The 19,477-nt window shown below is 41.8% G+C and overlaps 1 protein-coding gene across 6 annotated transcripts in view; it reads right to left on the minus strand.

Moving 5' to 3' along the window:
- Positions 1-19,477, minus strand: part of PBX1 (PBX homeobox 1) — a 327,814-nt gene that overhangs the window by 24,184 nt on the left and 284,153 nt on the right. For 3 of the 6 annotated variants that reach the window (XM_025380113.1, XM_025380120.1, XM_025380104.1), the window contains one exon: positions 11,935-15,276. The exons of 1 other annotated variant lie outside the window; for it this stretch is intronic. In XM_025380113.1, the coding sequence (XP_025235898.1) occupies positions 15,184-15,276 (93 nt within the window). In that variant the 3' untranslated portion in view covers positions 11,935-15,183. Of the gene's footprint in view, positions 1-10,014; positions 15,277-19,477 lie in introns of those variants that run through there. 2 more of the 6 variants (XM_025380095.1, XM_025380137.1) reach the window with 2 other exon arrangements.

Consider the following 19,477-nt stretch of genomic DNA (forward strand, 5'->3'; position numbering starts at 1 on the left):
CTGGACCACCCTATCTTGATTTACTCCAAAACTTCTACCCTCCTTTCTTACCTCTTTCCCTTAGCACTTGTCACTTCTAACACACCATTTAGTTTACTCATTTATTTTGTTTATTGTTGGTTTCCTCTTCTGCTGGCACCTAAGATCCCTGATAACAGACAATTTGGTCAAAGTTGTTTCCTTATTACCTAGTTTAGTGCCTGGCACACGGTGGAGTGGTGGGGAGGTATTTTTTCAATATTTGCTAAGTGAAGGAATAAATAAATGGATAGTTTAAAATAACGATATGTTCAAACCGAACACTGGCAGGAATATTCAGGTTTGTTAGATAACCCAGGTCATCATCTCAAGAAGAATTCGGATCTTTAAATAAATCACAAACTTGATATTTAGAAGTGAGGTAAGCAACGTTGCTCTTAAAACTGCAAGGGCATGCCATGGAAGTTTGTCCTCATACCTGCTGTGTCATCACCTTGAGGCCTCGTTCTCTATTAGTGCCCCTTTTTTAACTTCTTACTCCCGAGATGCTAAGATCTCCCTTTAGGGAGAAAGGAGGCACCATGTCTCTCATGCCTTACATGCCTTACGTGAATGGCTTCAATCTCTCCCGCTCTTCCCTCCTCTCTTTTAACATTTCTCCTTTAAAATCTTAACCTCTCTTCTGTATTCCCTTTCCTCTTTTTTGTTCCTTCAATGTTTCTCTCCTCTTTTGCCCTTTCCACCTCCTCCTACATGCTACTCCTCTATCCCAAACCTCACACCCCTTCTCTCTGTATTTTCCTGTCTTTTCCCCATCTGCGCTCTCCTTCACTGTTTTATTCCCTTTCTCCCTCTTCTTTTTTGCCTTCATTCCTTCCTCCCTCTCTTGTCTGAGCAAGTACTAAGTGTGTTACGAGGTGCTTTGTTCTGTGTATGAGGGAGATCTGATCCTTGGGTTCTAACAATTTATATGGGAAGCCAAGATATTGAAAGACAATTCAAGGCAGTACCAAAGACACACTAGAGGAGCTCAGTGGAGAGGCGATAACTTCAGGAAGGAGAAAGGTTTCATAGAAGACATGGACACCTGCTGGAGGAAGGAGTATGTGAGTGGGTCTGAGTGTGTTAAGGACCATCATTCTAGGTGGCTGACATCATGGCATCATAAGCAAAGGTAAAAAGGCAAAAAGAAAGAAATAAGTTTGGAATTTCTAAGGATGCTATAAGAAGACCAGTCTGGCTGGTGCCAACAATTTTTACTTGAGCCTAGTAAAAAGGAGAAAAGATTAATAAAGCCCCCTCAGAATTCAGAATATTCATTTTCTATAATTTTAACAGTATTTCTTTTCCTCTACAGAGAAACCTAAATCTACATACATTTTTTAAAGAAAGCAATTGCTAACTCATCTTAGTGATCATACACTAGTGTATTCCCAGCATTCAGCTGCCAATAAGTATTGATTGAATTGTTTGGAATTATATACCTACATGACTTGGGGGCAGGTGAAGTAACTATAATCCAGACTTGAGAAGGTTTTAAATCAACATCACCATTGCTTCTAGGTGTGAGGGATTCCTGCCTAGCATCCTTCCACCTCTCCTTGAAGCTAGATGATTTGAAATAATTGGGTCATAACATTTCTTGAGCAGCTTTCTTGGGCTTCCTATAGTTCCATCCCTTGATGGGATTAGCTCCAAGTCATCCAATTGTAAGAACTTTTAAAATTTTAATCCACATCTGTTCCCATAAGCCCAGCCTAATTCTATTTCTTCCTGACTTTGTTAATGGACATCATAATTTTAAATTCTTGTCCAAGCTTGTAAATTGGTGAATACAGTTGTATTCCTGACCAAGGACCCAGAGATTTGGGTTGTGTTTTGTTTAATCTTGCATCATACTGAGCCAGCATTTCCAGTGGCAGTCCTAGCAGAAGATTTGCCTGGGGTACAGAGCAGTGCCTGACACATAGGAGGTGGCCAGCACACGCTTGCTTGTTGAAGAAATGCAAAGCTGGTTTACAGATAGCTTGTCAATGTTCATGATGTCCCAAGTAACAACCCCCAGCAAGAGGGGCCAAGAGGACTCACAAACTTTTCGGCAGAGATTTTGCTATTTGCATAGAGAGGGTATTGGCAATGCATAGAAAGTTCCAAAGAGGGAGTCTAGACAATCTGAATAAAGCAGTGATGTGCAGAGAGCTAGGACTGCAGACTTACGAGTGAAAGGCTGGTTTTATGTCACTGAAGGTCAAGATGCAGTGACTTGACTGGAATAAACTTGGGTGCAGAGGATAAATGGTTAATGCAATTGATGCAGTCACAGTCTCTTGTTCTCTGGAACCAAATGCAGAGGGCCCTGCTTGAGCTCCCAGTCCATATGGCTATGCAGGAATTCAGGGCTCTCCAGGGGCCACTGGTCTATCCCCATAGATGTATCTGGAGAATGATCCAGGCCAGTCTGTACAGAAGGCCCTTTTACTTAGATTTGAGGTAAGAGATGGGAGCTTGCTCCATTCTCTAAGAAAGTTTACCAGAGCCCTGCATTTGGAGAACAACCAGGTATCCCTTCTGTCATTAATAAAAATGATTTCTTGATTTCATTCAGCTATTGCTCCTTGTATTGATTGGTAAGAAGCTGGAAACCCCTAGCCTTAAACAGAGGTTAGGTCAGTCTGGCAGACTTGCAAATAACCCAAAGACTAGCATTAGAAGATTTTACACATTCAAGTATTTTATAGTTCCTTTCTCCCTAAAGTAGAATCTCGAGCACTTTGGTCATCAGAAGCCTAGAAAAAAAGCACTTGGAGAGAACAAGAATTCAAAGAAAGTAAACGGCATATATGAAGACAAACTTCAATAACAGCATAGTTTTGTTCAAGACCAACTTTGCCTACTTCCCTTCTCAGCACCAAGTTTGTGATTTGTTTGAAGAATTCTAAATTTTCTTAAGACAAGATTCTGGAATGTCTAGCAGGCCTGAATATCCCTTCCACTGTTTGCTTTGCAATTCTTCATTTATTTATTCATTTGGGCCTTTAGATTGTCTGTACTAGGCATAAGTGGGTCACACTGCATAGTCACCCCAAATTCTCCTTTCCCCTTTCTTTAATTGAAATACAAGATCCATAAAGGAAACATTAGTGGGGCTTGAGACCCCTACTACAGAATTGCAAGATGGCTCTCATGAGAGTCGTGGTTTCAGAAACTCAGATTTGAAGTCAGCCACAGTGTGTGTGTGTGTGTGTGTGTGTGTGTGTGTGTGTGTGTGCGCGTGCACGCGCGCTGGCTCTGGGGGTGGTGACAGAGCATTTTATCAGTGAACTGACACAAAGGAATGAGGCCCTTGTTTATTGGAGGTGTTCATCTACTCTTGGGTTGAGGTACAGAAATATTTTAGTGACATTTTTACAAACCTGAGGCTAAAAAAGACATTTACAAGACACATACTTGGACTCTTTGTCCCTAGGAATCAGGTTCGCTCAGATTTTCTAGGAGAAATGGAATCAGTATCTTTTTCTTTAAGTTTGTAATTTTTGTAAACAAAATAGGAGCAGTGGAAAAGTGAATGAGAAATGATGGAAAGCACACCCACTGAGCTGGGAGATGACAAGAACTTTTCCAGGAAGAATAAGATCTTAGCAGCCAGGCTAGCTTGATATAAAAGAAAGAAAATGTACCCATAGCTAACAGTTCTTTATAAGGGAACTAGGAAACAGGACAATATTTTAATTATTCTTCGTTCAGGTTTGAAGATGCACCCAGAGAGATATAGTAGAGAAATCACACTAATAACAAACACATGTTTAGCATTTACTGCGTGTCAGGCATTGTTCTAAGTGCTTTACATATATTCACTCATTTAATTCTCCCAGTAATTCTGTGAAGTAGATACTAGAATTGTCTTCATTTTATTGATGAGGAAACTGAGGCACAGAGACATTAAACAACATGTCTAAGGTCACATGGCTGGTAATTAGTTACAGTAAAATGGGAAATTTGGTCTTTGTCCCCAGTTCCTGGTACAGAACAACTGAAACCTTTGGAATTTCCTCAGTGATAAGGGTGATAGGAGAGTCTTTTGTTCTAATGAGGTGACTCTTGGCAGGCCACTAGATAGCTTAAGTATGGGGGCTGGTCACCAGAAAGACCAAGACTTGATTAAAAGGTTAGAACTTTCAGCCCCACTCCACAATTCCTGGGTGAGAGGCTATAGCATGGGTCACCAATGCCTATGGGCAATGATTTAGTCAATCATGTGTATTTAATGAAATCTACATGAGATCCCTAAACAATGGGTTTCAGGGAGCTTCTGAGTTATTGAACGTATCCACATGCCAGGAGGGTGGCACATCCCAACTCCATGGGGTCAGAGGCTCCTGTGCTTAGGACCCTTCCAGACCTCCCGCTATGTGCCTCTCTGTTTGGCTGTTTATTTGCATCCTTTATAATAAACTGCTAAATGGAAACAAAGTGGCTTCTTGAGTCCTGTGAGCCATTCCAGCAAATTATTGAATTTAAGGAGGGAGTCATGAGACCTCCCAATTTTTAGCCAGTCATCAGAAGTATGAGTGACACAATACTTATGGCTGGTGTCTGAGGTGAGGGCAGACTTGTGGGACTGAACCCTTAAACCTTAGGAGTCCGACGCTAACTCTGGGTAGTTGGTATCAGAACTGAGTTAGATTGTAGGACACCTAGTTGGTTTTCGGGAATTGGAAGAGAACTTCTCATCTGTTGTCAGAGTGGCCTCAGGAAGAACCTGGCAGTAGCAGAGCTGGGATTCAAGTATGTGTGGTCTTGCTTTTAGGATCTCAGTGAGTAAACCAACGTGGTCCTCAATACCAAAGGATCCAGAAAGCACCCACAGCAGCAGATAGGAGACCAGTTATGGCAGCAATTGGAAATATTCTCACCAGTGACTCAGAAGGCTTAACTAGGTGGGAACAGAAAAGGTAGACACATTTGAAAGGGGAAAATCAAGAAGATCAGAGGAAAATACTTCAAGGATTATTAGTGAATTCCAACACAGCAGTTACGTGTATAGAGAAACAGACTTGCCACGTGTTCTGAAGGTGTAGCGCAGGAAATGGGCTCTAAGGGAGGGCTCTTGGGAGGGCGGAAACACACTGCAGCCACGTGATGGCTGAGCCTGGGCGTGTGCTCCTGGGAAGACTCGCCTGCGAAGCATTACTCAACCCAAGGAATTAAAGCTGAACAGTGGAAGCTTTGGACAGATCTGGAGATATCGAAAAAAAACTAAAAATATAATTCAGAAAAGTATGTTAGGAAAACAAATGTCTGTGCCCAAAAGCAGAGAGTGAGCCCTATGCAAGACAGAGAAGGGATGGAACCAGGAAAAGGAGCAGGCGAGAACATTTTAAACTTTGCAGGCTCTGCTGAAAAGGAGTTGAGGAACACTAGGAGAGACACATCAGGGGTGAATCTCAAGGGGAGGGCAGAAAGGAATGTTTCTGCTAACACTGAAGCAGCAGCAGTTATTCAAGACCTGGAACTCCAAGGTGGAGGGAAGGGGAGGCTTTGTGGGGAGTGGTGCCCAGGGAAGAAGCCCTGCCCTCTGCACCAACAACAGCCTGCTTCAGGATTTGAGCCTGACTCCAATTGAGACAAAGGAAAAGCCCAGAGAAGGTCATGGGCTGGAGGAATTCCAGAGAAGGAAGCAGCAGAGGTCACAGTGGTACAGGGATAAACATATCTGGGATTAGGGATGTAGGGTTTAAAGGGAAATGGAAATCGAGATAAATCTTAAATATGTATATGAATACCAAGGGGGAGGCAGGAGCCTCAAGTGAGCCTGTGGACTGGAGAGGACCCATTTTACATTTTTGAATTTTTCACAGAGACATGAATATTTCAAAGGTCATTCTCAGAGAAAGGAGGCAGAATGCATAGATTGGATTGTTTCCCTCAGGATATAGGAAGCAGAGTGCAAAATTAACCTCTTGTTGGTGGCTGTGTTTCAACATTACATTTGATAGTACTCAACTGGCATTGTAAAGACTGAAATAAAAATTGTATTTTTGATTTTTCACGTGCTCTCTGTCTTTCCTGCTTCCTCACCAAGTTTCCAAATCTCTTCTATGGTCATTCATTACCACCAGTCATGTTCTATGCTCTGGGCTCTGGAAACCTAACTGTGCTGTAGGAGTCTGAGCTTTGCTGTGTTTTCTAAATTCTGTGGGTCAGGCTAACACTGGGATATGGTTCAAATGCCTACTAAGTGACTTTCTAGAAAAAAAAAAAAGGGATACTAGAAAGATTCAAGGTTGGATTAATTGAACTTTGGAGGGGGCAGACGGTTATCCTCATTTCAGTAGAAGAGGCCCACTGCTGTTATAGAAGGAAGGCCTTCAACTTTACTTCTGGCAACGGAGTGAGGGTGTACTGGTTGGGAATGAGCACACTAGGAGGAAATTGGAGACTGTGGAGTTGTAGACTAATATTTCTTTGAATTTTAATTTAAAAGAGAGGAAGCCAGGCGTGGTGGCTCACGCCTATAATCCTAGCACTTTGGGAGGCCAATGTAGGCAGATTGCTTGAGTCCAGGAGTTCGACACCAGCTTGAGCAACATGGAAAGACCTCAGCTCTACAGAAAATACAAACATTATCCGGGTGTGATGGTGCATGCCTGAAGTCCCAGCTACCTGGGTAGCTGAGGTGGGAGAATCATTTGAACTCAGGGAGGTCGAGACTGAAATGAGTCATGTTTGTGCCACCTCACTCCAGCCTGATGAAACAGCAAGACCACGTCTAAAAAAAAAAAAAAAAAAAGAGAGAGAGAGAGCAAGAGAGAGGAGTATTTTGTTTTGAACTTCAACTTCTGTCTGAATATTAGAACGAGAGATCTGTATTCAAATGTATGCGATCACTTGGGGCCTTTTATGCTATCACAAAGTGCGTGTTAACTCTGGTGAGCTATGTCGTGTGGCTGGGCATTGTGGGAGAGAGTGAATTTTGGCTGAGGGTACAGAAGAACCTGGATATGAATGAATGCACCACTCTGATCTATCCAGAAGCATCCAGAAATAAGAGCTGCATTGTCTTTTGCATGGGTCCTGGGAGGATACACAAGGACAATGATTCTCCAACGAATGTGGCCCTGGGCAATGCCACTGCTATAACCTTTTACAACCTTCCTTACCTCACTTCTAGCATGCCCAAGGTGACCTGAGAAGTCTGCCTAAGGCTGGAAGCCATAGGTTGAATCACACTGGCCTCGGTGGTCAGCAAAACCACTTACTTCTTTGTACACTATAGTAGCTTTTATGCAGGAACGAGAGGGAACTCCCCAAAGCAAAGCATCATTCCTGATTCAGGGATCCAGATTAAAACAACTTCCTTGAACTCACCCACTGCATGTTTTATAAGACTAGGTTCTTGTGCCTCTCTCCACACTGGGTGTTTCCAGAAGGAAGGCTATATTCTGCATACGAAATGGTGGTCGGTAAAATTGACATTTGGTTGCATGTTTAAAAAATTTTTTTTTTTTATTTTAAAAGTCTTATCAAAGTAAGTAGTGGGAGTGGAGAAGGAATAAAGGAATCTGTAACTGGTTGTAATCAATTAGTTGCAAACACTACTGCACTTGGACCAGTCATGTCTCTTTTTAAAATGGGGATTTGGCCACGCGTGGTGGCTCGTGTGTATAATCCCAGTACTTTGGGAGACCAAGGCGGGAGGATCACTTGAGGCCAGGAGTTCAAGACCAGCCTGGCCAACATGGTGAGACCTCATCTCTACTATAATTACAAAAATTAGTTGGGCATGGTGGTGCATGCCTGTAATCCCAGCTACTTGGGAGGCTGAGGCAGGAGAATCGCTTGAACCCGGGAGGCAGAGGTTGCAGTGAGCAGAGATCACATGAGACTCTGTCTCAAAAAAACAAAATAAAATAAATAAAAATAAATAAATAAAATGGGGATTTGGTGGAAGTCTAGTCTATACGGACAGCCATGTACAAATCTATGGTTTGGGAGAAGGGGTGAGCATATGAGATTTTGTGATTTTAAGGGGTTAGACCCACACTTTACCATACTCTCTAAGATGACTGCTGGCTGCCAGAGTTGATTCTTCCAGCTAGCAGTAAACGTATCGGTGTGACCCGAAGATGGGAACAAGGTGGCCCTGACGTACTGCAGCTCTCCCTTCCTAATGACCATAGGCTTGGTGCTAAGGCAAGCTAGAAAACAACATTTGGAGAATGTTGGAAAAAAGGGGTTGTTTACCTCGCATTCTTACATTTCCATAGAGGTGGAGACTTTTGCTTCCTCTACTTTGAGCGGGCAATATTGGATTGCACATCTCTGGCCCCTGTTAAATCCCTCTCTTGATCTTTGTGAAAAGTAATCAAGCCAAGTGTGGAATGCTGACATGGAAATGTCTCTACTGAAAGTGTGTCTAATCAATGAAACAGCTATATATGGGCTTGTCTTTTGCTGTTCCTTATCCCATCACTAGGTGTGATGGAGATGGTCAGCTGTCTACAACGTTACTGTGTGCAATTATTCCCAGGAAGTGGCTGCCTAGCCAGGGACTACTTTTCTAATCCCCACGCCTACCCCTAACCCTTGCATTTAGGAATATGAATGGAAGGGAAGTCTTGGTCAAGGCTTTCAAGAAGTGGGTGGGCCTTCTTCACACCCTTTCCCTTCTGTGGGCTAGATGTGAAAAGCTACAGATCCTTGGAGGACGGATGAGCCACAAAGTAGAAGCAGCTAGATCCCCGAATTACTTCAAGGAGAGGAAATGACCAGGGACATTTGCCTTGGACTATACCATAAGTGAGAAATAGCTTGTATTGCATTTGAGGCAGTATACATTTTTGGTCTATTTGTTATATCTATTTAGTACCACTCTAAGTAATACACTAGGTGGGTGAGTTAGACCCTAATTTTCCATGCAATTGGAAAAGGAAGTAATCGGAGCCTGCTTGCTCCCATAAGTATATTCCAATGTTTAGATTTGAAGAGAGAACACGAGTCCTCCATTTTGACTTCTGGTGACACTCACCAACTCAACATTAGCAGATAGCTGTAAATGTTGGAGGCCAGTAGGCACTTAACTTGTCCATTAATAAAAATGATAATTTGATTCCCACAGGCTGGGGATGCTTTGATCTTGTTCCTATCGTTTAGAATTGTGATTGGGATAAGTGATTGTTAACTCAACTTTCAACACATACTCGTCTCATACAGGATCTGGACAGAGCCTCATAGGAGAGTTACAGCATGAAAATGAGAATGTAATGCATGTGATGGCCCTAGAATAACATGTCAAAAGCCAGACAAGGAGTTCCATCTCACTCTATGGATGGGAAGACGGTGTTAAAGACTTGGGCACAGACTTAGGTGCGGAGGCCTGGTGTTCCAGCTAGAACACTGGGGACACCACATTCTGTAACACATCAAAACCTCAAAGGTCAGGGGTTCAATACGAGTGCAGACTATTGGAAGAGATGCTTCTTTGGGATGGTAGGCATAACAGATGGTAGAGATGCACATCTGTTGGGAGTAACATCTATCACACTCCTGAGAGCCTACAACTGGGTATGAGTTGTAACCTAGATTCCTTCCCCAGAAACATCTCTTGGGAACCACAATTTTCCTTATGACCAGATTACAGCAGACAAAGAGAAGAAAAGGAGAATCACTGGGCAAACAGCCATGACTTAGGAACTTAGAATTTATTATGGACAATACTCCTGGAATTTCTTTGAACTGGTGCTTGGTGGATGGCTGCCAGTTGCAAGCAGACAAGATGGGGTGCTCTGTCCCTCTGTAAAACAGCTATTGTTTACCCACAAATGATCCTTTCTTCCTTCCTTCTGATCTCCTGAGTGAAGAAGGTGGCCCATGAGGTCTCTGCCCCACCACCATGGCATGTAGACATTTCAGTGATTAGGGCAACAGTTTAGACCATCATCTACACTAATGCAGGCCTAGTTTGGGGAAAGAGAAGTTGCCAGCATGTAAGAAAAGAAATGTGCACAAAATACAAGTTTTTTGTTTTTGTTTTTGTTTTTTTTTGCAACAAAAGAAACTATTTATTTGGAATATGCATTACCAGTACAAATTAGGAGACTGTAAAACCTACACCGTGTTAGTATCATTAGAGAACACAAAAGTTCAGTTGGAATCAAAAGGGACAGAAGCCTGTGCTCTCACAGAAGCAGAAAAGCTTAAACTTTCAAAACCAAAACAGAGCAGAGCTTTGCAGGTTTATACTGTGAATAATAAGAAAAGGGGAGGGGTAGGGGGAGAATAAAACCAACAACCAAAGGAAAGCATTTCAAAATGAAAATGCCAAAGAAAAGAATAAGAGAGAAAAGGAGAAAAACATTGAATGTTTTATTTATTTTAACAAAAGAAAAAAAAAAGTTTACAAAAAATAAAAGATTCCAGAAAGCTTTGAGCTAGGGATTGAAACCATAAAGGTGATGTGAAAAGCTCATCATTATGTTGTTATGACTTCAAAAGTACAAGCGCTTGGGTAGGAATATTTCCTGAAGCGTTGCTCCACAATTCTGCATTATTACTTCACTTTTCTTGCTGAAGTTCTGATCACTTTCTGAACATAATTTGTTGAATAATGGATATTTAAAATGAAGTGTTTTCCAGATAATACGGCTTTCTTTTTTCCTCTAATAAAAACATTCCAAATCAAGCCAGTTTTGCAATTTGCTTTAAGCAGCTGCCTAAGTCAGAGGTTACTAAGAGGTGTACTCTGTGAAGTAAACTTAACCTCTTAGCATTAAAACTACAGCATTGAGCCTGGCCCAGTATCTCATCAACTCTTCATCCAAAAGCAGGACTCAGGTGGCAGACTGGCCCCAAAGACTGCTTCCTGCATCTAGTTTACTTAGCCAATGGTGCCCATCATACCAGCATCTTCTGCAGGACTCTTCTGGAAGAAAAGGCCTCTGTAGTTGGAAGAGGCCTCATGGAATGTAGTTATTAATGAGGGAGAAAGAAAACAAAGTACTTGGCTGTGACAATCAGAATCAAAAATGGCAAAAACCTTTCCTGATAGCATACAAAGTTCCCTTGGATTAAATGTTTTGAATTTTTAAAAGGCTAAAAGGAGAATCATGTCCCTGATTTTATTTTTCTCAGGGACCGCAGGAGGGCCACACTCTCTGGAAATGCAGGTGAGCAACGAGACATCAACGTGGGCTTGATCTTTGCTTTTGGCATTAACTGAATTGTGAAGCAAAGTAGAAGAACAAGCTTACTTGTTCTCACTACTCTGCCATGTCGCCTTTTCACATCACCTTGTATACATATTGAAGAAAAACAGCAAGATCATAATCCTGACAATTAAAAAAAGCCCCCCCACACCAATAAACAAACCAAAAATAACACAAAACAAAACATTTTTTTTTTTGTATTTTTAAGAGCAAGAATAAAGAAAAGAAAAGAATTTACTTCTGGGTCTCAAAGTTAATAAACATAATAATGTGTTAGGTTGTACCTATTATGCTCACTATTCCAACCTTTTTTTTTTTTTTTTAGTTTACAAAATGAATTACTGCCACTTTTAAACATTGTGAAACAAGAAATGGATGTGCACAACTCGACACTTTTCTAGCATTCTTGAACTAATTCACAAATGCAAGAAAATAAAAGAAAAATGAGGGAAATGATGAATGTAGGTAGTTTGGTGTTAAAAACTAATGCAGGAATGATGCGCATTGTCACAGAAAGAAGAAGGGAAATTCCCCATCCTGTTTTGCGTGCTATGAGGGTCATTTTTAAAATTTTTATTATAAACACTATTAAATTCAGACCGCTTTTTTGGTTTTTTTTTTTCTTTATCTGAATATACAAGAACATTCATTATCAAATGTTCATCATCAATACTACAAAGAACGAGACACAAGTCGCAAGAAACAATGGAAAATGTTAATAAAGCTGAAAGAATCGTTGAGTATTTTTTTGTTTTTTTTTAGTTTTTTTTAAATTTGAGTTTCTGTAGTTTCATCTTTTTTGGTATCGAAGTCAGGTTTTTCTGGGCAGAAAAACAAAAAGCAGAAGGAAGGAGAGAGAGAGAGAAAGATGTGTGAGAAAAGGCAACCAGCAAATAAAGAACCACCACCATAGCAAAATGAAACATAAATTGAAAGAAGGTGCCACTTGGCAAATGTACTGCACGGGCGTCAATTCCACGCCAGGGGGAGGAGGAGTTAGGGATGAAAAGGAGGAGATAATGAAGAGTTACAAGGGGGGCAAACCCAGGGTCTAGTATCGTTTCTCAGGGAAAATTCGCTGTCGGGGAAAACGGAGCACTCCCACATCTATTAGAAAATGAAGAAATCCTGGGGTGCATCTTGGTATCTGTAGGACTGGCCTAATGTAAATTCCCAGGAAGCTGTGTTTCCAGAGGCATGCTCCTTTCCAAACCCATCCTGCTGCTCTCAGTGCTCTCCTGCTTCGTCTAATGTGGACAGATCTCACGGATGCCACGATGGATGTCGGAAGTGATAGTGGCCTTGCAGGGGGTGCCAGGGGGAGGTGCTGGGTGTAGAGAAGACTAAGTGAAGTGCTGGTTGGGGAAAATGCTGTGAAAGGTGATCATCAGTGCAAACTACTGCCCGGAGAGAAACTGCCTGTGCAAATGTAGCACTGCTCTGATATTTTGCATTAACTTAACACGGTAATCATTTCAAGCCACATCTGGAGTCACTCTTCTTGTTTCCAAGAGAACCCTTTCGTCTCTCTTTCGTACTTTGCCCTAAGTCAAGCAAATGTGATTCAACCATGTTCTTGTGTGGGTAGTTTCATTATATTCCTGCCACTAAGATGGAGCTGTCCACTGATTCTAATCACTATGAAGTTGTCACACAAATGCTCCTTCTAGGCATCTGTTCTGATTAGGGCAGAAGTTAGTAGACACATCCTTTCTAGTGCTTTTTAGTCATCAAGGCATAATCTCATTTTGCTAAATATTTAGTGTTTGCGTTTCCTTCAAATACACATTCCCTCAAGTTTCTTCAGAGGCAGCCCCTGCTCCCCTGAGCACACAGAGAGTTTTCTATTCATGACTGCAGTGCCATGCAGAATTGCCATGTCCTTGGTAGCTGCCCATTCTCACCCTCAGGGTCTCATACTTCTCCCTGGAAGCCTCCCAGGCAGTCAATGTGACAGGGACCAAGTATGTACGAGGCAACATATTGGGTTCCAGTGCAAACTAAGTGAACCAGGGCCTATTTTTCTAGTTGGAAAGTTTTTCTTTATCCTAAGAAACCAGACAGACCAAAACCAAGAAGATCAACAAAAACTCTTCTCTTTGTCATCACGGTGATGACGTCAAGGTACTGATATTAACCAGAAGTTACAACAAGAAAACCATTTATTGTCCCTAGATGGCATGAACCCATTTATTTCAGGGACATTACTTCCCCTGACTTCGCATTTACAGATTGAATATGAATAAAATCAACTTCTTCAGTCTCTCAGAAGCCTCTTAGTAAGCCAGGCATAACAGTTCCCATCTCACAGATGAAGAAAATGAGGCACCACAAGATTTGACCACCTCCCACTTAATCAAGTGATACAGCTGCCATCTTTATATCTTTATAGCTGGTAGGGTTGGCTATGAAGATGGTGAGCTCAGGGTACTTTTGAGAATAGCTTTCCTGTACATGCTATTTTCTCATGTATTTTTAGTACATGCTGTGTTCCCAGGGAATAAAACTCACTGTGATGATTTCAATGAAAACATTATCTTCCCTTTCCCCATGATTCTCAGGTCCTCAAATGAAGCTAGCAAAAGTTCACATGAGCCATGTTCTTATACAACTCTTTCCTCTAGAGCAGTAGGTCAGGACCAAGAACATAGTGTGGCATAACATTTTGGAAAATGAATACAGTGTGCCTAATATAAAACAAAAAAATGAAACAGAACCAAGTCCATTAAAGACATTGTAAGTACCGTATGTGGCTCCCTGAGTGCTCCAGAGGGTGCGAACAAGAGTAGTTTACACTGGAAACCTGGTCTTCCTCCAGATCAGGTCCTGTGTATGCTATTCTGGTAAGCGCACGCTAGTGGGCCTGCAGGTCCTGGAAGCCACAGACACATACTGCTTCTCTCTGTCAGTGACCTTCACTTAGAGTCACTAATTCCCTCTCTCGGGCTCATAAGGTATAGTGCTACGGTTATTAATGTAGGTAATTGTATATGGCATCTTGGGAAAGTGAAGATGTGAGATGGTGCGTGTGCCTACATGTGCATGAATGTATGTGTCTATGAAGGCATAGTTGAGGTTGAAGGGTTTCAAGATAAGAACTTTCTACTCCTTACTGATGCATTCATCACCATGCCTAACTCAGGCCCAGTTTTGCAGTAGGTTCTAAATATTGCTTTCTGAGTGTTAAATGGTCTCCAAAGACTGTGCCTCTGAAACTGAGAGCTGTCGATAGCAGGATAAGAAAGACTGTAGGAATTCTCCACCTGCTGTTCCCATGTCCTTCCCTGCTGCCTGACTTCCTGCCTGGGATCCAACCTAGCGGAGATGAAAATGAAAAACGTGGCACCTGTAAAATCCCAGCTATGACAGTCCCCAGTGAATAGCTGGGGCTGGGAAGGAAGAGGAGGAAAGTGTTCCAATCAGTACTGTCCCCAGGGAGGAAAAGCAAGAGGAAGCAGGGAGGCCTGGAATGAGCAGGGCAATGTGGCGTATTCCTGCTAAGAGGTAGTGAGAGTAATAAGAGAAACAGAGAAGGATTGCCTGTGAACATAGGGAGTCAGGGATCCGAGTGAGGTAAATTTGGCTCCTCAAACCACCAGCATGAAAACGTACAAACACTTTTATTATTTTCTTTGTAATTTTTTTCCTCTTTAAATTCATCTAATTGTTGAAAATATCCTTCAGTGATATGAGAGAGGACGGGGACCCCGGGAGTCTAGGACAGAGGCACAGGGGCAGGGAAGATGACGAAAACCAGGCTGACAGCTGGAGGCAGGGAAGGGTGGCTTCTACCCAGAAAAAAAAAAGGGAAGAGAGTATAAAGAAGTGTCCAGATTGGCTGAAATAGCATCCCAAAGAAGAGAAGAGAAGGAGACTCTTATTGTGTTTGCTGATTGCTTCGACCTCCAGTCTGACCGCTTCAGCGTTGGGAGAGAAACCCTCCCTCCTGCCCCTGCCCCAACTGGGGCACAGGGTCAGCCGGGATGCGATTGCTGGGAGATCAGTTGGAGGTATCAGAGTGAACACTGCCAGGGCCTTCTGTAGGGGAGGTCACTGATGAAGGGGTAGTAGCATCCTGCCAACCTCCATTAGCCTAGAAGGGAAAAAGGGAGAGAAGTCAGTCCTCTGAGATTGGGTGGCTATTTTCAGCAGACAATGACAATGAGGCAACTTGTGTAAAGGACCTACCACAGTGCCTGATACATAGAGACACTCATCAAATGGGCAACTATTACTGTGAGTGATAATATTCCCCCCACCCTCAAATAAGTTTGGGTTCTCCCAGTGAGCCTCTGGATACGATGTTAATACCTCCCACTAGTATGATGTGTTTATACTTCTCAAAGACTCTGTAATTAAGTCCCAGCCAGCAGTGAAATGATAGCTGTCCTGCAGGTCAAGAGACTCAAGGTTTTGGTTCTGACTCTGGCAACAACTAGCTAATGTCAATGGTAAAGCACCTTCACCTATTTGACCTTAGTCTTCCTTTTTGAAAAATAAGAAGGTTGGCTCAAATGCTTTCTAGGATTCTTTCTGGCTCTGGATGTCCCATATACTTACGGGATTCCAGCTACCTATTCTACACAAGGTTCTACACTAGATGCTCATGGGTATATAATGGTGAGTGAGATGTAGTTCATGTTCTCAAGGAGGGAGATAAGCCCACGAATGAACTATAAATCAAGGCAGAACCTAATAAATGGTAGAGTCCCATTGTTATGAAGTTTCAAATGAAAACAATATCACATTTTGTTGCAACATCAGGAAATACTTCATAGAGGGAGCACTCTTTGAGGTGAGTTTTGAAAAGTACAGAGGGTAATTCAGGTGACTATAACAGATACAACAATGGTGCCAAGGCCATAAGGACTGGTCAGTGTGAATATATCCAGAGAGGTGGTGAGATGAGAAGGTATAGGCTTGAGCTATATTTGGAGATCATTTTTATAAGACTCTAGATCCAGGAGCATCCCAACAATAAAACTGTTAAAACCATTCTAAAAAAAATCTGTTTAGTAACCATCCCTCTCAAAAAAATTCCAGCACTAAAATAGTTGAAGAATGCTATGCTATGGTGGTTAATTCATGATGCATAATTCATGATTGCTTATATGTTTTAAAGCATTGAAATATAAGTGTGCTAAAGTGCCTTTCCCCCCTTCAATTACTGTGCTCCTTTGGAGTTCATGTTGAACAGATCAGGTCTGAGACATCTCTGGTAAAACGATTTCTATTGTACTATCCTCTTATTCTCTGAAAAATCTGGGGGAGATGGGGCAGGTATTACTGTTGCTGTTCGGGAGGGACCACCGCTTCAACTCCTGCATACTCCACGGCACCTGGAGAGTGCCTGGCACTTGATAGGTGCTAGAAATGTCCGTTCCCATTTTATTCATAAGAGAGCAGAAGTGCAAGAGAAAAGCAGGTGTCCTGGTTCATGACTGAGAACACAGGCCTTGAGACCTTTGAATCAGGCTCCATTTTCTCTGCGCTTTTCATCCACTTGGCTTTCTTTATCATTGGCTCACCCACATGATGCTCCAATTTTCCCAGAAAGCCAGGCTTTAAATTCAAAGCAGCTTCCACTAGTTACTTCAGCATCACGGTAGGTTTTGTTCACACCTCACTGAGAAGCAGTTCTGGATACTAAGAGGGCATCCTGAGCAATGTCAAGAACAGTGCTCCCCAATCGCGGGTCAGCGAATAACTGCCCTCAAGTTCCAATCTCCCATCTCCTAATCCAGTCAAGTCTCTCCTCTCACTCCTTTCCTCTGTTGGAGGACATTTCCCCTGCTGTTTGTGATAAAGAGATTAGATGGAGAACAATAAGGAGGAAAAGAGTTCTTTCTTTCATAACAGAAAGCTTTTCCAACTTTTGGGGGCAAAGACTCTGTAGTATAACCAGAATCAAGAACAGAATTAATTCAAATTCCTAATGCAAGTCTGTCACGGGGGTGATAATATTGTAGCCTCCTGTCCCAACCAAGAATATAGATTCTGGTGCCATTTTAGGCTAAGAGTGGCGGCTACGTTTATTTTTCCCAAAAAAGATCCTTGAATGTCATTTTTAAAAATAAAAATAAGATGTACTTACTCTATAATATTTGGGAAATAAGAAAGCATAAAAAACAAAATATACAGCATGCACCCATAATTCTACTACTTGGGGAAAATTATTCAGCTTTGATTACACATATAATTACTTTGGTATCTGTTTCTCCTACTCGTTTTGATATGTGAATGTTTACCAGATAGATATTTAGATAGATAGATAAGTAGATAGACAGGTAGATAGGTAGGTAGGTAGGTAGACAGACAGACAGGCAGGTAGGAGTGTATCTGTGGGGGCAGAAGGTAGGGGTTCTACTTTTTAGAAGAAGCATGTCACACTGGGGAATGCAGCAGGTTCCCGAGATAAGAAAATCTGGATTTCCAAAGCACAAAGATATTTGGAAACAAAGTGTTTCAGGAATAAAAATGACTCAGCAGTACAGAAATTTAAGAAAACATGACAGAAGTTTTTAAGTACAATGTCATGAAGTAGAGTAAAAATCTGGTAAAAAAAAAGAAAAAAGGCATGTATCTTAGAATCAACCTGGTATAAAATAAGCAGATACGGAAGCTTTATGAAAGCAGTGAGCATACATGTCACAGAACATGGAACAATGGAGTTCTATTACATTGCTCACAAATCACCACTCTAACTATCATTTAGCCATGCCATAATTCCATTAAGATAACAATAAGTGGCGCAAAAAATGAAGCCATTAGTAAAGAAAATTAGTTCTGTGGCGTTTCATTAAGAAGGAATTGACAAGGCATTCTATATTGCCCAGAAGGTTCTGGGAGACTTCTTGAGTCATCCCAGACCTCAAATATCTCAAACAGTAAAAATTTGATCTCTTTTCTTTAAAAAGTTCTGTTTTCTCAGACCAGTGTGTAAGATGTCAGGGAGTACAGAGAACCCACAGATGGTAGAAAGAGGAATTATTTCAAGCTCATATCAAAACCAGCATTATATTATTCTAGTTGACCTAGTGAAGAATATATAAAACCTTCTAGCTAAAAGAAATACATTTAAAAAACCCTCTTTCACTCCCCTTTTTTCCACTCCCCCTCCAACCATAAACATTCACACAGATACACATACACACACACACACACACACACACACACACACACACACACACCCTCAGATTTGGCAAACCCTCCATCCCAGTTTGCCCAGGACTTTACCATGTTAGTACCTAAAGTCTCACATCCCAGTAGACGTCTACAGCCTGGGCAAAATGAGACTGCTGACCACCCTGTTCCAGGATATGCCAGCTATGACCTCCCACTTCTCACCAAATTTAGGACATTGTAGCCAATAGGGTTTAAATTAGAGAAACACAAACACTTTTTAGAAGAAGCATGTCACGCTGGGGAATGTGGAAGAATTCTTTTCTCTAGAGGGGCTTTATAGGATGGTATATTATTTGCTGCTGTTACTGCTAAAACCATCATAAGATAGAAACTGCAAGCAAACCCAACTTAACCGGGTTTCCTGTAAATCACTTCGGCTGTTTCAGCTGTATCATTCTCGCTTTCATGTAAGACGTTCAGAGGCTGCACCGTCTTGGGAAACAGCTGACCTCGCTTACTGCCACGTTAACCCTGGGGAGCAATTCCTTCCCTCTTCCTCACTGTGGGTGAATATTAAGTAGGAAACTCCGCCTTTGTGTGTTTATTTATCACTGGGCACAGTAAGAGGAGAGGATGCTTTCATTAACAACCGTGCGGGGGCTGGGGGGTGGAAAATCAGACTTTTATTTTTATTTTTTTCTGCACCTCAGCTTCCCTCTCTACATTCTGATGCAAACAATTCTTTGTAATGAACACACTCTTGGAAATGCTACTGTCATAAACCATACTGAGGGGTCACAGGGTGGGAGGTAAAATCTGCAAAACCAAAGGTACCCTTTTAATTGCTAAAAACGTTTTAATGGAAGAGTGTCTACATTTGCACTCAGTTTTATATAGGTAATTCTGTGGCCTGTGATGCAACACCTGGGAAGTGTGACCCAACGTAACTTTTCATTCTACCAAGTGAAGCCTAAGCCAGCAGAGCAGGCTCAACCTGGAGCTCACGAAGAGAGAAGCTCATAGAATATAAAACTAGGACAAAATACAGTAGGTTCCCAAGATAAGAAAATCTGGATTTTCAAAACACAAAGATATTTGGAAACAAAGTATTTCAGGAATAAAAATGACTATTTACTCTATGGTCTAACCTAAAGAATTTGGCACATAAT

Source organism: Theropithecus gelada, chromosome 1 (assembly GCF_003255815.1).
Source record: "Theropithecus gelada isolate Dixy chromosome 1, Tgel_1.0, whole genome shotgun sequence".
Classification (NCBI taxonomy): Eukaryota; Metazoa; Chordata; class Mammalia; order Primates; family Cercopithecidae; genus Theropithecus; species Theropithecus gelada.